Source organism: Suricata suricatta, chromosome 6 (genome assembly GCF_006229205.1).
Source record: "Suricata suricatta isolate VVHF042 chromosome 6, meerkat_22Aug2017_6uvM2_HiC, whole genome shotgun sequence".
In the NCBI taxonomy this organism is placed as follows: Eukaryota; Metazoa; Chordata; class Mammalia; order Carnivora; family Herpestidae; genus Suricata; species Suricata suricatta.
The window spans coordinates 137,283,943-137,299,381 of NC_043705.1; the positions used below are offsets into that span (position 1 = coordinate 137,283,943).

Sequence of the window (15,439 nt, forward strand, 5' to 3'; positions counted from 1 at the left end):
CTAGATATTTCTCTGTAGGAAAGGAACAAGATTTTGAGGTTACCATGTTACAATACTTTGGCACAGGAGAAAAGCAAAGAGGAACTAAGTGCAGTGTTAAGTGAGGTTTCTTATGTTTGGTGAACTAACTCTCTACCTTTCCCCCCCCGTTTAACAAAAATAAGCACAACTATGGTAATAACAGATGCCCTCAATATGATCCCCCATTTGAGACCTGGCCACCTGACCCTCAGTTCTGCAGCTGGGTCATGGCTTCCTGCAGAGCTGTGTGTGTCTGTCGCTGGGGGTCAGCAGGAACAGGTGCGTGTGAGCCAAGGGATATCTCCGGATTATTTATTGTTCTTAAATATCTTTAATTCCAGAGACCACATCTTGGTATGGGTGGTGACTTATGTAATGAAATAGAGTTTTCTCCTAAATAAATACCTGGCAAATGAAATCAGATCCCCCCTCCGCCCAGTGAAGGATTACAAGATGGAGTTTTTGTGTTTTGTATTTGGTAAAAAGATCATATCCTGGTGCTTAGGATGCCTATGTGGAGCAATAGCAACTAAAAGGTAACATAAAAGTAAATATTTGTATTTACTGCTTTCACAAAGCAAAATTATCACATTAGTAAGGGTTCTCTTCATATCTTTAACTGACACCGGTCTTCTATTTGCTCAGACCTTGCATATCTGAAAGAACAAGTAATTAAGGCATAGGATCCTCCCCAAGCTGTTGATTATCACTGTAAACAGACTCTGATTAAAGAAGCATTATTTTTCTCAGTTGTATGTGATATGGTGCTGAAATTTTGGTCCTAAACAAGGAATGATGGAGTAAGTAGGTGAGGCAGTATGGTCTGGGAAGGCTCAATATGAAAATATAACCATGCTAATAAGCAGCCGACCCCACAGCCCAATGCTAGAAGGACTTACTAGAAGGAATGCAATGAAATGCACTTAAAACTTGAATTCTATATTTCTATTCAGAGTTCCTGAGCCTTAAGTTATGCTTGGGAGAAGAATCTTGTAAAACAGTGTAGCATTGTATACAAGGAATAGGTATCAGGGTCCAGGGAGCATCATTTGTTCAAGCTCCCAGCATCTAGAATGGAAGAAAAGTTCCTATGGGGAAAGCAGTATTATTAAAGATGTCCTAGCACTGCAATGGTAAGGTGATCAGTGTCATTTCGGATGATTCCAGTGATATCAAAATTTTTCTAGTCTTTTGTATGCCATGGTATCAGATTGTATGTGTAGAATTCCTATTAAGACAACATTTCAGTAACTTTAAGCATGTTGTATGCTTGGGGTCCAAGCAGCAGAGATCACTCACTTAGGCCACACATTTTGTTGAGAAGCGGATGGTGCCTGCAGGGTCATCTGGCCACCTGCCTCGTGTTGTTCATGGGTGAAGAGGTGGCCAGCATGGCTGGTGGTTCATCGGTGTCATCCATCCAGCCAGTATGTGGGAGTCAGGATCAGAAGTGTGGCTTTCCTAGTGTCACAGCTCTTTTAGAATTTGTCTAGCAGGTTTTCTGGTCCTTACCAGAAGACTCCACCCCCGCAAAAAGAAGCATGGCTCTCAAAATCCAGAACAACACTACTTTTCTAGACATAAGTGGAAATGTCACCAAGGAAAAGATGAGAACAAGTGGAAGGATGTTCCTGAGATTCTGTTTCCTTTGGCATACCCCTCTCCTTGGTGCCAAAAGTTCCTAGTTCTTAAACTTGCACTTGCGAGGCACTATAAGGAAGGACATCGAGAAGGTGCATTTAGCACAGAGCATCCCTCCTCCATTCTCCACCTGCAGAAATGTTCCATTCAGTGTATGCTTTCTGTACAGCTTTCTGTATCCTCCTCTGGGATTTCACCTGCCTTTCCCCCTTCGTCTTCTTTGAGCTTTGGCAGATGAGACTTTTGGAAAATGCATGCATCTATTTTCAGCTTTTGCTACATAATTTCAACCCGTGGAAATGGGGGCAAAAGCAACAACTCATATCACAATACTTGGAGCCTTCTAAGATAATTTCTTTTTGAGGGGAAGCAGCTCAAATGATTGTTGAATGAATATATTTTTAGTTCCTTTTTATTATGAGTTTGTTCTTCTGTTATGATTTTTAAAGTTATGAAGACTCCAGAATAAAAGTACTGTTTTGGTCTTGCACACACAAATGTCGTGTTTTCACGACCGTAAAGAACGAGAGCTTTATTTACATTTCTTTAGTCACCTAGTCTCCCAAATGCACTCTTTCTCCTGAGTCCCCTGTTCTTGTTTGAGTTATTATGGTTCTTTACTTTACCCAATCTTGACAAAATGGGACCCATCTTTGACCCTTGGGTCTTCTTTCCTCCATCACTGATGGTCAAATTCCATCTGTCTATTTTGTTCCCATTCCTTCTTCAACAGGATTTCTATATGGAAATAGCTTAGGGGGAGCAAAATGGAGGCTGGGGCAAAAGGATTTACCTCTTTTTATTTAGCTTGTTTGTTTGCTTTTTAAGTCACTTGGGTGACCCCCCTGCTTCCACCACTCTATCAAATTCTTCATTTCCTCATGCCCAGGATGCTGACTTCAGTCTTTCTCCATCCCAATTCTTTACACATACAGCTCTAGCACAACCTTCCTATATAGGACTTTAACCAACATACTCTTCAGGGACTCCCTAATGCCCGCAAGGGCCACCTGTCTTAGGTTGACCCCCATGTTTCAGCCTCCACGTGCCTTTCAGAGATTCATCAGTCATGTTCCCTCACACCTGTAGTGTGAGACGGGCTCTGTTTGGAGTCCCAATCTCTCTGCTTTGTTCATGATGTTTTCTCCATTTATGCCTTCCCTCTTCCTATTTGAATTTCATTCTTCTTCAAGGCTTGACTTAAGTCCTACCTTCTCCAAGAGGTTTTCCTTGATCATTTGATATCATAAAATTTTTCTTTGTCAGTTGTAAGCCATCATCAGATATAAGACCTATCACTGTTTCATTCACCAGTAAGATAGGAAAACTGCTGTCATGAACCTAGGATGCATTGCTTTTCTAGAATTTTAATTTAATTGAGAAAAGCTTGTTGAGCCTTCCTTACACATAGATTAAAACGTCACCTGTCACCCTGGTGCATCCATACAAATATAAGTGCAATGAGTTAGCTAAGAAATTTCCAAGACTTCTTCATGTCGAGGAGTGACCCTTCTGGGATTCTTTCCACCCACTGTCATTCATTCTGTAAGTTGTGATACCAGTGTTTTCTCCATCTTCCCAGAAGGGGTCAGTGGAAGATTTTCAGAAAACAACCAGGACGCGCCTTCCTTCCTCAAATGTGTCTTCAGTGGTTTATTAACTAACGTCAGGTGCTGTTTTGGCCTTGTCATGCCACCTGGAGTGACTAGTGAGTCTGCACAAACTCTGGTAATGACAACCATGTCACTATGGTTGCCGACCAACGGCAGCTGTAAGGGTGCCTATCAGGTGCATCCAATTTCAATACAGTAAAAAGCTCAAAAAAGATGCAGCTCACAGTGGTTGAAATACAGTGCTTTCTCATCTCACTGAACTCATTTGCCATTTTTATATGCTGCCCACTGTATCATTGTTTAGAAGGCCGTTAAACTGATAAATGTGTTTGATTCTGCCGGCCTCAGTAATGCGTTCTTAGAGATGGAAATCCATGAAAAATGTGTAGATGGTAACTGATAAAACTTGGGTCCATTCTTTCTTGGGACATACTCAGAAATAAAGACCAAAATTTCCAAATAGCTCTAGACTGGAGTCTGTGGGTTATGTTAGATCCCTTGGGAATTTGTCCCCTACCTTGCTGCTGTCACTAATTGTAGCTATACTATGTTTTCAGATAAGAAATAGGGTTGCATTTTTCATTTCTGAAGCTTCAGGTATTTTACATATATTTAAATCATCACACATTTCTTAGTCAGATGGGCTTGTTTCTAATGTACAATTTAAAAGCTCCAATGTCCTTTTGCTATAAGAGAACGGAGCTGGGATTTAAATCCAAGTCTGTCTGATCTCAATGCTTGTACTTTTCTATATTCCACATGATGTAAGTGGTACACATAAGGGCCACAAGGCCCATGGTAGGTGACACTCCATAATTTAGGGGTGGAGAGAGTTCAGGAACATAAGCATAACATGGCAATCATTCAGAATACTGATCCAGGTGAAGCTTGTGCCTTATTTTCTTTTTTAAGAATGATATCCTATTTATAATTATGTATTTATTACTTTGTTTAATATCTTCCCCCAATGAAGGCAGGAATGACGGCTTTTCACCCATTCTGAGATGTACGTTTTTCCATTGCAAGATCTGTGGATCCTGAATGCATCTTAAAACTGAGGTTGTGTTCAGGTTTACTTGGCAGCATTTTATCTTTCTCTTTGAGTGTTCCATAAAATAATGATGCATATCACAGTTCATTTTTTTACTGTTTGATTGTGTTTTTTATTTAAAATTTTTAAAAATGTTTTATTTATTTTTGATACAGAGAGAGACAGAGCAGGAGAGGGGGAGGGGCAGAGAGAGAAGGAGACACAGAATCGGAAGCAGGCTCCAGGCTCTGAGCTAGCTGTCAGCACAGAGCCTGACGCGGGGCTCGAACCCACAAACGTGAGATCTGACCTGAGCCGAAGTCAGAGGCTTAACTGACTGAGCCACCCAGGTGCCCCTTAAGTGTTTTTTTAAATTAGCTGCTCTATGCTTAGTATGTAACACAGTTGCCTGGCCCCATAAAGAAGCACTCACAGACATTTGTTGATTGAATGAATGAGTGAATGAGTGAATGAATTAATGAAAGTAAAACTTCACACCTTGGCCGAAGGTACTGGATTTCTGAATGAAGTCCTTTCCTTCCACGAGGCCCATTGTCCACTCTTGTTTTCTCATTAGGTCTGATTTACGATTTGTGTATGGCCCGTACTTGTAGGCTAGAAGAGTGCGCTGTCCCCAAAGACAGGGCTGGGCAGTCCCTGGCGTACGCCTTCCTGTAGGAGAAATCTTGCCCACTGTTGCCTGGTGGAAACCCCGCAAATAGAAACCCTCCTGAGACACCCTCCAAGTAACGATTGATAACTCCTCTCCAGCAACCAGAAGTCAACTTTATTTCAGACCAACAGTGAGGGGGCAGATGGTCCAATGGAGATTCAGGCTTGTGCTTCTCCTGGGTCGTGCTGCTAATGACAGTTTTCAGTTAGTTTCCTTTGTTGGAGGGGATCCTTTAAGACACCTGTCTCTGCCTTGCCCAAATGGGGCTGGATTCAGCCACAGGGGCTGGAAGACTTTACAGCTTACTGCGAGGCCTTGAGAGAACCACGGTTATGCCTGCCAGACACAAAATGAATGCCATCCGCCATCTGCGGGAATTTTTCCAGAAAGTAACTCTTCCCAAGAGAGAATCTTGCAAACGGGCTGCGGGCATGAAGCTGTAGCGCCTGCCACATCAGTAGGGAAGTGCCATGGAATGTAACTAATGAAAGACAAGCAGACATATAATGAAGGGTAACTTCTGGCCAGAGGTCGTATGTCGACGGAGGACTCTCGAGACTGACACTAAGAGGCTGAGCAAAGAGGATGAGAAAACACCGCTATTTGCTGGTGACCCTTCAACCCTGCACAGAGCAGAATGACTCCTAGTCTAGACACGGTCTTCATTCTCAATTAGAATAGGAAGCAGCCACTCACCAATACCCAGAGGTCAATTTAAAAAATGTCCCATAAACAAATCCAACTACCGATGCTCTAGTTCTTTGCTTGCCAAATAAAATCTATGTCTAAGTGTTGTCTCTTGTATTAACCGTACATATGGAGGCCACACCCTTGTACTGGCGTTGAGCAGGCCAGTCTTCTGAGTTCAGATACCAAATTAGCATCCAAATCAGCATCTTGGTTTTCCAGTCTGTCTTGTAAGGTTAGTTAGCAGAATATTGGGAAGATGAGTCCCTTATTTCCTGATTATCCTTGGGAGTTGAATTCCTGAGACTTGAACTCCAAGGACCAAATCCTGGATTTAACAATGCCCAACGTTACGTGTCCTGTTGTTTATTCGTTTTGACGAGAGAAGTTGGATCTCTCAAATCAGGTTGACCATGGTTTCCTGTTCATGTCTTCTCAGTAAAGATGATCAAGATGTTTAGTCACACAGAATAAATTACCTTGGTTTATTTGTGTGTACAACTGGGTGAGCAAAAGTAATTTATGGACATCATTTTCCATTTGCATATGAAATAGGCCTCCATTCTTTCTGGGGAGAAAATGGCTCCTTTGGTTCACAATTAGCCTATCTGACAATTAGTCACAATTAGCCACAATGCTGGCAGTTAATCATGCACACAAAGTTGTTTAGGCCAAGTAATACTGAGTTTCTTGACTCGAGCAGTTCATTCAGAGTGACTTTGTCTGCTTTCTATTTTGATATGGTTTAAAGTTTCTCACTGTCCACGGAAATCATTGAAATAGTCTGTTGACTTCAAGCTTGCTGTTGGGCAGTGCCTGGAATTCAAAGAACATCAGAAGGGATGTAACCGAGCAGTTCAAATGCTTTGATTGGTTGATAAACACAAGTGAGAAGCGCAGTGCACTGTATAGATGTAAACAGTATTGCCCTAACGACTTAGTCTTCGGAGCAGAGGAGAGGCCCAAAGGGGGAGGCTCTAGGAGGAAAACTTGAACAGGATAGATGCACTTTTAAATGTGCATATGGTGAATAATACATGCCAAGTGGAAACGTGAAGGTGAAGTTCTGGTCTTACAGAGCAGGGTTCACTTGAAAGCCTGTTGGATGAGGGGCAGGCCTCCAGGAGTTAGAGGATAATTTAGGAAGAGCTCTGGCCACTGCATACACGGCAGAGATAGCTGCGATGTTTCGGATCGGGAGGAGACAGCTCTGGAAGCAGAGCGTCAGCCGCATTCTGACGGTAAGGAGCTGCTGTCTGTAACCTTGCGCCTGGGTCTTGGATTATCATCTTTCACACCCATGTGGAAAAGTACCTAGAAACATTTCAAAGTTATATCGTGAAGAATTTGTGAAACGTGTTTGTTTACTAATTTGGGGGTAGTTCATAATGCTGCGTGTTGATATTTCAGATACAAAAAAAGAGACTGTACCTTTTGGCTTTAATGCATGCTGCCACCTGCACCATCACTACCTGTAGAAATACATGCCTGGATTTTGCAGGGCGGTGGGTGGGGGGCAATGCTTGTCTGAGGGGGAAAACAGTCAGGGGGCTTTGGTGACGCTGTGTTCTTTCAGACCTGGATGCCTGTGTTGGTGATGGGAGAGGGTTAAGGCAGATCCTAGGGGGCAGGTTTTCTAGGCTCTTTGGAATCAGTCCCCCAGTCCTATAGGCCTGGAAATGAGGTCACACAAGGATGCGCCTTCAGAGTCACATTGAAGAATGAGCTTCCCTGGGCAGAGGGCTCAGCTCAGCAGTTTTTCTTATGCAAATGCAGCGAGGGATTTGGAACCTCTTCCCCTGCCAATTAATGTCAGAAGAAAATGGAGGTCGCTCCAGGGCCCGTTTCTCCACATTAACCTGCGCTTCCTCAGGGCTGGGCCACCGGCTCTGTGATGCAGCCCCCATGATTCTCTCTAGCCTGGCAACCCGCTGTTTCGCCACAAACCAGCAGGAGTGCTGTCTCTGCATTTCTCAGCACTCTGCCACCGGCCATCTTCCCTTCCCCAGCCCCACAATTCTGATGGCATCCTTTCCAAGGTCAACATCTTCCAGCCAAGCCCTGGAACCTGTTTGCCTGCAAGCACCCTTTTTTTTTTTTTTTTAGACCAAATGCCAGCAGCACCTCCTCTGGGAAGCCCTCCCAGCACTTTGCTTCTGCACCTGCTAGCACCCTAGTCACATCACTGCAGTGAAATGACATTAGTCTCGGTATACCCTGCCCTCACGAGGTTGTGAGTCCCTGGAGGACAGGGATGATGAGCTCTCCATTTGTAGACAGCCTTCTCCTAGCACAGAGCCTGGTGTGGAGACACCTTAATTTTATGCTTGGTTAATAAAGTAAATGAATTAAACTTGTCACTGAATACCTTACTACCGAGTCTTTAATGTTAAAATCAATGATAAAAACCTTGACTATGAATTATATTCTTCTTTGGCATGAGCTACTGTTTGGGACTAAGCTTTTGGGGTCATTCATTTATATATCTCGGGTGCTGGTTCTGTTTGTCCCTCTGAAGAATGAGATTAAGAGAATGACCTCAAGCTCTTTCCGCCATCTTGGAACATCTTAGGAGGCCTGCTGGGAACAGCACTCCTGAAACGACAAATGTGTCAGGAAGGCTGTGGTCCAAAGCCACTTTTGCTGGCTGTGAGTGGGGTCTCCCCAGAGGCAGGACACAGCTCTTCTTAAAGCTGAAGGTGTTCATGCTTGAGATGAAACTGAATTCTATCCAGGCAGGAGATGTGCTTATGAACAACACAGTGACTCCTGGTGGCAAACCGAACAAAACCAGAGCATCCTGGAGAGAAGTAACTCGTGCTCATGGAAACGGGTTAGTGCCAAATTCCAAAGCAACCTTTGCTGCTAAAGCCATTGTGATGCTGTATCCCCTCCCCGCCAAGGATTTCAACTCACTGAAAAGTAAATACATAAAAGTGTAGATTTTATTAAAAAAAATTTTTTAATAGTTTATTGTCAAATTGGTTTCCATACAACACCCAGTGCTCTTCCCCACAAGTGCCCTCTGAAAGTGTAGATTTAAATAAAGAGAGAATTACCTCAATAACGTTGCAGTGTCTTGTGTAAATAATCACACATTTTTCTATACAGTACACTGATATGACAGTTTATTAAATTATAACTTTGTGACCTACAATAATCAATGACAAAGACTCCAAAGTTACTTAACATAAAAACTATAATGCTCGGTGTCCATAACCTTGGCCTGGAGCTGTTACTGCAATGATGCTGTATTTGAACTCGGTTATTGTAATGTAATAGTTGACTTGATCCAGATTATACCTAAAATTAAAACCAGAAGTACCAGAAGCTCCTGGGTTTAGAAAGATGACGCTGTACATCCTTTCTGTTGTCTAATAAACGCAAATGCTTTTCAGTGAAAAGGCATGAAATAATTCTGTGTATATTCACTCACCTATTTACAAAAATATGGCCCAAGTATGTCTGTCTTCTTTTTGTTTTTCTCATGGAGGAACAGTGCTTAGTGCCCACTTACAAGAGTACAACCGACATGAGTTCCAGACTTAGGGATTCTGTTTCCCTTTCCTTCCCTAAAATGAAACTGAAATTCTATTTTTGCTTGTTGACTTTGTCGACTTTTAGAAAAAACGCTTGTAAGCTTTATGACTTCAAGCTTTATGACTTGTAAGCTCTGGACTTCAATTTACCTAATTGCAAAGCTGATTGTCAAATGCAGAACTGTTCTCTTCCTTGCTCCAGGGATATACATTGTTCATGTTTTTCACTGACATACTTACGCTGCGGAATATCATTGCTCATTGCATTTCAGATGGTTGGGCTTCCCTAAGCAGTGACTCTCCAGGGCGTAGAGACTGTGGGGGAAGGGAGGACGCAGGCCCCTCTGGGGAGGCCCATGCCTTCCCCTGCTAGAAACTCTTTTGGGAGGCCGCCATTGTTTCCTTGGGAGTCCGTGGGTAGAAACCGAGACAGAAAAGAAGCTTTGCTCTCAGGTGTCTTTTGAAAGCTTCAAGGGTGTGGGATTTGTTTTCCCCGGGGCGGAACAGCCAGTCAATGTCCTCTGTTCATCAGGCCCAGGCATGTTTGGCTGGTGAACACATTTCCTATATACAATACACTAGACAAAATGAAAACAATTCCCTTGCAGGTGGGGAGGTGAATGGCTCTAGGATTTAGCTGAGGGGGCCGGGGGTGGGGGTGGGAGGGACAGGTTCTGCTTGTTAAGGTGAGTTTTGCTGAGCCTGAGCAAGTTAATGCTGGAGATGCCCACGTCATAATCACGCCATAGCCAGACCCTGGGAAAGTGTGGCCAGTGCAAAATCCATCCAGTCCACAAATAATCTGTTGAATGCCTACTTTGTGCCAGGCATTGCTGTGCTCTGTGGTCAGGCATGCAAGAGCACTTCTGAGCCTCATGAAGCCGAGAGCCGAAACTGGTTGTAACTGTCAGTTTTTGTACCATGCCATTAATGAGAAGGAAAAAAGAGGTCTAGGATTGGAAGGATCCCACACTTATGCCCTCGGACTTTCTCTGTTGCGTTCTTACCTCAAGTGAGAACCTGGTCATACAAATCAATTGTGATCAATTCATAAAATGATTTCCTTCGGGGCACAGTTCTGAGGCTGGGCTGCATGTTAGAATTGCCAGGGGAGTTCTTGAGAAATACCAGTGCTTAGGCATCTTGGGAGAAGATAAGTTAGTGTGTTGGGGAAGAGGCAGCCATCAGTATTTTAAAACTCCCTAGGACTCTTTTTTTTAAACTTTTTTTTTTTTTTTTTACTTTTTTATGTTGAGAGGGAGGTAGAGAAGGAGAGAGTGTGTGCATATGCACGTAGGGGAGGGGCAGAGAGAGAGGGAGAGAGAGAAAGTCCCAAGCAGACTCTGTGCTGTCATTGCAGACCCCGACAACATGGGGCTCAAACTCTTGAACCGTGAGATCGTGACCTGGGCCCAAACCAAGAGTAGAACACTAACTGATTGAGTCATCCAGGTATCCCCAAAGTCCCCATGATTCTAATGAGCAGCCAGCTTTAAGTTTAATGTGATGAATTTTTGAATTTCATCCCTGTGCCCTATGTAATGTGAATGGTGACATTATATATATTTTAGCTTGGGGGTGAAATTATATGGCTACTTGAATTACATGGCCCCTGCTGCCAGAGGGAACTCTTGGAATTCCACAAGAGAGGTATTCCTGATTTGGAGTAAAACTGCAGTGAGGTGGGAGGGAAGATGGGACATGGGGTCATGTGATGGTCCACTAAGGACCTCCGATCAGAGCCCGAAGTTTAGTGTGGAGAAAACGAACTGTAAGGCTGGATGGTGATGTCGGGGGTAGAGAAGGCTGTGGTGATGAGGACATCCCTACAGTAGGTCGTGCTGATGGGGACATCCCTACAGCAGGTTTTAGATCGATTTGGGTGAAAAATCCACCTGGAATAAAAGGTGAAGAGAGTATCTTTTATTGGCTCGGGAAGAATGACGGATAAGAGAGCCAGTAAATGGAGAGATCTGAGGGTCCTAAGAACTCCAGCCAAAAAAAGAAAAAAGAAAAAAGACGAGATTCCAGAGCTTTCTGTCGGACAAGAAGATTGAGGGGAACTACTCAGTTTAAGTGCTGTCTCTTTGCAATGCAGGGGAGTGTGGCTCTTGTTAAATAAAAAAGGACTTCACTGTAGCACCTGCCGTGAGTGGGATTAGCCACCATGGAGTGTCTTTCCCTTCCAGAAACCACTTTGCTGAAGGGCTCTTCATGTAGGAAGGAGGTATAGAATTTCCTCTGCATCCGTGGCCCTTCCCTGGGAGAGATGAAAGGAAAGGGGGTAGGAAAGGGCAAGACGTGGAAAGTACAGTGAAGAGTGGAGAGTTGCTAGGCTGTGGGTCTCCAGCCAGTTAAAGGGCAGGCTTGGATGCTCCAGGGGGCAGCCCAGAGCAGCCTCTCTCAGAGGAAATGGGGCCCTGTGGGGTAAAATGAAAACGCTGGAAGACAAAGAGGGAGGCTGTTCTTTGTTGGAAGACATGGAAAGTGAGTTGACTTTGTAGACAGGGCTCTACATGGAAGTAAGCAGAAGAAACGCTTCTCTCAGTTTTTGTAATTCAACACATTTAAGTAGGATGTAGGCTAAGCGAGCCTACATGTTTGCTGTAAAGTGAGTAGAACTATAATCCATACTAGTGGTAGAATTTTGTGCAATCGTTTATGCATGAGACACAACAGCCTTGAAGACCCAAGAGCTTACTGACTGAATTCTGAGCCTGTGATCATGGACTCAGACAGAGTCCATGGAATAATTTGTTCCAGCCCATCATTACTTGAGAGTGACTTGTAAGTGATTAATTTGGTTAATTTATCCACTCATTAGAGATCAATTGAGGCTCTACTATGTCCCAAGTACTGTTCTAGGCACTCGGGATACTACAAAAGTTAAAATAGAAAACATCCCTCTCAGTGGAGCTGATAGTCTAGCAGGAATGATGAGATTCAGTTGATATTTATTTTATTTTAACCTGTAAGAGATAAGAAGGATTGGGTTATACACATGGCAGATTACCAGTAAATGAGGCATTTCAGAAAGCTGGGTGTATGCAAAGGGTAATTTCTCCTTCTGCTCCTGGGTTTGCCCTCATTCATCTGTGGTTGAGGAAGATGGTAAAAAGTGAAGCCATCGGCCTGAGATGATCAAACCCATGTCCTTGGCCTCTTTGGTACTATGTTTCATCAGGTGGTTAATTATGTGTGGACTTGAGATTGATATGGAGAGCCAAAGCAGAATCTGTCTTAGACGTATTTGGTGATTTAAGATAAGGAGTTTCTCCTGTAATTCATAGACTCACATTATTTCCAGTTATCTCCAGTGGAGATTGAAATCTAGATTATACTCTCCTCCACTATGTTTGATACATTGCTGTATGCATCTGTGTACATAAAAGAACAAAACACCCAAATCAAGAAAATAGAAATATATTCATCCAAACGTATGTAACAAACCCTCATTAAAACAGACCTCCTCCTCTTTCTCACATTCAGACTTGTAACAGGCTAATCATGTCACCTAGGAAACCATTTTTTTTAACATAGGAATAATTTTTTGGCTGAAAAGCCCATTCCCCTCCCCATACACTTCGCCGTGCAAAGGCATCATAAGAAGACGTGGTGTTTACGGTATGACATTGATGAAAGTGAAGTTGTTCAGGCAGAAGCAGCAACAAGTGCGGAAAGCAGCGCCCTGGCTACCCAAGCAAGGAGGCCACCTTCTAGCACTTGTAGGCATGAGGGTGGGAGGTTACCATTTGCTGAGACACAGGAGTGTAACGAGAGAGCTGGACACAGGGCATGCCAGCTGGAAGCCACTAGGACACCAGTGCATCCTGGTACTGAAGTGTAACTCAGAAAACGGTGCCAGTTAACTCCAGTTTCTACCCACAGCTCCTTCTATAATTCATGCAATATATATAGGGACACCACCCAAGAGTGCTCTAGATAATTCTTGGGTGGAAATGTAAAGAAAACATGTTTATTGGAATATCAGTTTGAATGGGTACAAAACTCTTAGTTGCCTAGGACAACCATGCCTTGGCCTTGCCCTGCGAACACACTGGGGCTTGACTCCCCACCCAGCTCTTCGCCTACTTACTTAGCTGCATATTAATGGTTTTTCATCTCAGTTTCCTGGTGTGGAGGTAACACACCAGAGGGCTTTTGTGACCGTGAAACCCAAGCACAGTAAGCAAATGATGCCTGGCAGAGCTAGAGCTAGCGATGCCACCAGGGCACAGCAAAATGTACCCTGACACCTTCAGAGCATTGGGGGAAAAGGCTGTCCCTGTGTACCAAGGGGCTCCTAGACCTGGTATTCACTTCTGGCCATCATGGCATCCGCGGGGTGGACCTGGGTCTGAGACAAACCTGGCAACAGGGCTGGGCTTTCTAAGGGCAGAGGGAGTTTAAACATTTGTAGAACTAAAAAAAAAAATTGTTCAAAAGTTTCTCCTGAATTTTGACGTTCAGGGTCAGTGCCTTGGTCATGCCGTTTTAATTCAAGTTCTGGTTGATAGTATTATCTCAAAACTGCTCCCAATTTAATCTTCACAAATATCTTTTGGGTTTGAACTTGTATCTTCATCTTTCAGATGAGAGTAAGGTCTGTCACATGGTTGGGAATTTACCAATCTGGAGCCAAAATAAAGCGTGCATGGTCTCGTGTACAAGCTTGCAGACTTGCACTTAAAATAGAGGCAAAAGTTGATATATTGTATTAAAAAAATAGGATTGGACAGGCTTGTCATGAGAAAATGTTGCCAAGCTTTATTATGAAAGCTCATGCATTGGGTCTTTGTTGGGATTTGTATTTTAAAATTTCAAGTCTCTTGTCTGTGTTAACTTTTGAACCAGAGAGGAGCTCTGACAGCAGAGAAGGCAGTGATGCTTAGGTGTCATCTAGTCCAATGATTTTTAAAAAAGTTTATTTTTGAGAGAGAGAGAGAGAGAGCATGAGCAGGGGAGGAGCAGAGAGAGAGGGAGAGAGAGCATGAGTGAGCATCTGAAGCAGGCTCTGCACTGTGAGCAGGGCTTGAACTCACAAACCGTGAGATTATGATCTGAGCTGAAGTCAGACATTTAACCCATTGAGCCACCCAGGTGCCCCTAGTCCAACACTTTGAGTCTGCAGTTCCAGAAACTGAAGCCTGGAGAGGTTGACTGACAAAGTGACAGAGCTGGGACAGGAACCTAAGACCAGGACCAGGACTCATTTGTCCACACGGCGTTATCCAGGCTTGCGAGCTAGCACGTTAGCAACTCTTTCCTCCAAGAATGGCAGCCACATCGCGTGCCACCACATTGCAGAAATGTTTTACTACTTTCGAGATTTCCATGGACATTGAATAAGTTTCCCAGCCCCTCCTCCCATCCCCCCCACCCCTGCCCTGTCCCCATCCTTTGGTGTTTGTTCATGCAACAGGAAACATTTCAATGTGACTCCTAAGAAAACATTCCGTTGTCCGTCTCTCGCTGTCTTAATCCCTCCCCACCCGCCCTCCATGTTTCAAAGGCCAACAGGACAGCTGGTCATCTGACTGCTTGTTGCTGCCATTCCCTAGCAGCCAGAAAGCTACAGGTTTAAGTTTACGGGCTGACAATGCCGTGGTCTGGTCACTAAATATTTGTTTGATGTTATTGACTTCTTGTGGTAGTAAAAAAAAAAAAAAACCATTCCCTCATTGTTCAGAAAAGATAGGACCATCAGTTTATGCAAGAACACGCCCGTTGCTTAACATGCTTTTTAAGTGCAGCTCTGAAAACATTGACTTTAAAAACACATTGATAATTCGCTTTGTACACATGCCACTTCTTTGGAATTTTTCTCCCTCTGTGATATTTAAGTAAAAATAGAATAATTAGTGTTCTGTTTTAGGGACCAATCATTCCTTTCCTCCACTAGAATACATACATAGATAGGTCTGTGTGTGTGTGTGTATATATGTATTTTTTTTTTCCCTTTGGAGTCTTATAAAATCAGGTCATAGAGAAAGTGTTGCCATGGCAGAGTCTTATTTAAGTTGCTCTATTCTTCGGAAGGCTTCAGTTGCTTTACATCCTGACTTTCCTGGTTTTCTAGTTGTTTCCTTTCTTTGTCTCTCCTCAGCATTTGCCACAAGATGGTTGTTTTGAGGCCTGACTCCTGCTTCCCTTGGTTACCCACCACGTCCTCAGGCTGATGAGGCCATTTAGTGCAAACCCAGAGTTCACTAGGAGAAGCACTTTATTCCTCTGC

At 43.5% G+C, this 15,439-nt stretch overlaps 1 protein-coding gene and 1 non-coding gene across 2 annotated transcripts in view; both read left to right on the forward strand.

The window, feature by feature from the left end:
* The first annotated feature begins 1,483 nt into the window (after positions 1–1,483).
* On the forward strand, positions 1,484–1,545 carry LOC115295089. The gene has a single exon (XR_003910313.1). It is a non-coding gene; the product is annotated as a U7 small nuclear RNA (small nuclear RNA).
* Positions 1,546–12,830: 11,285 nt separating this feature from the next.
* The window catches only part of DNAH5 (dynein axonemal heavy chain 5), a 210,698-nt gene continuing 208,089 nt past the window's right edge, over positions 12,831–15,439 (forward strand). Inside the window, exon 1 of the mRNA XM_029941285.1 lies at positions 12,831–13,037. Coding sequence (XP_029797145.1) covers positions 12,831–13,037 — 207 coding nt within the window. The remainder of the gene's footprint in view (positions 13,038–15,439) is intronic.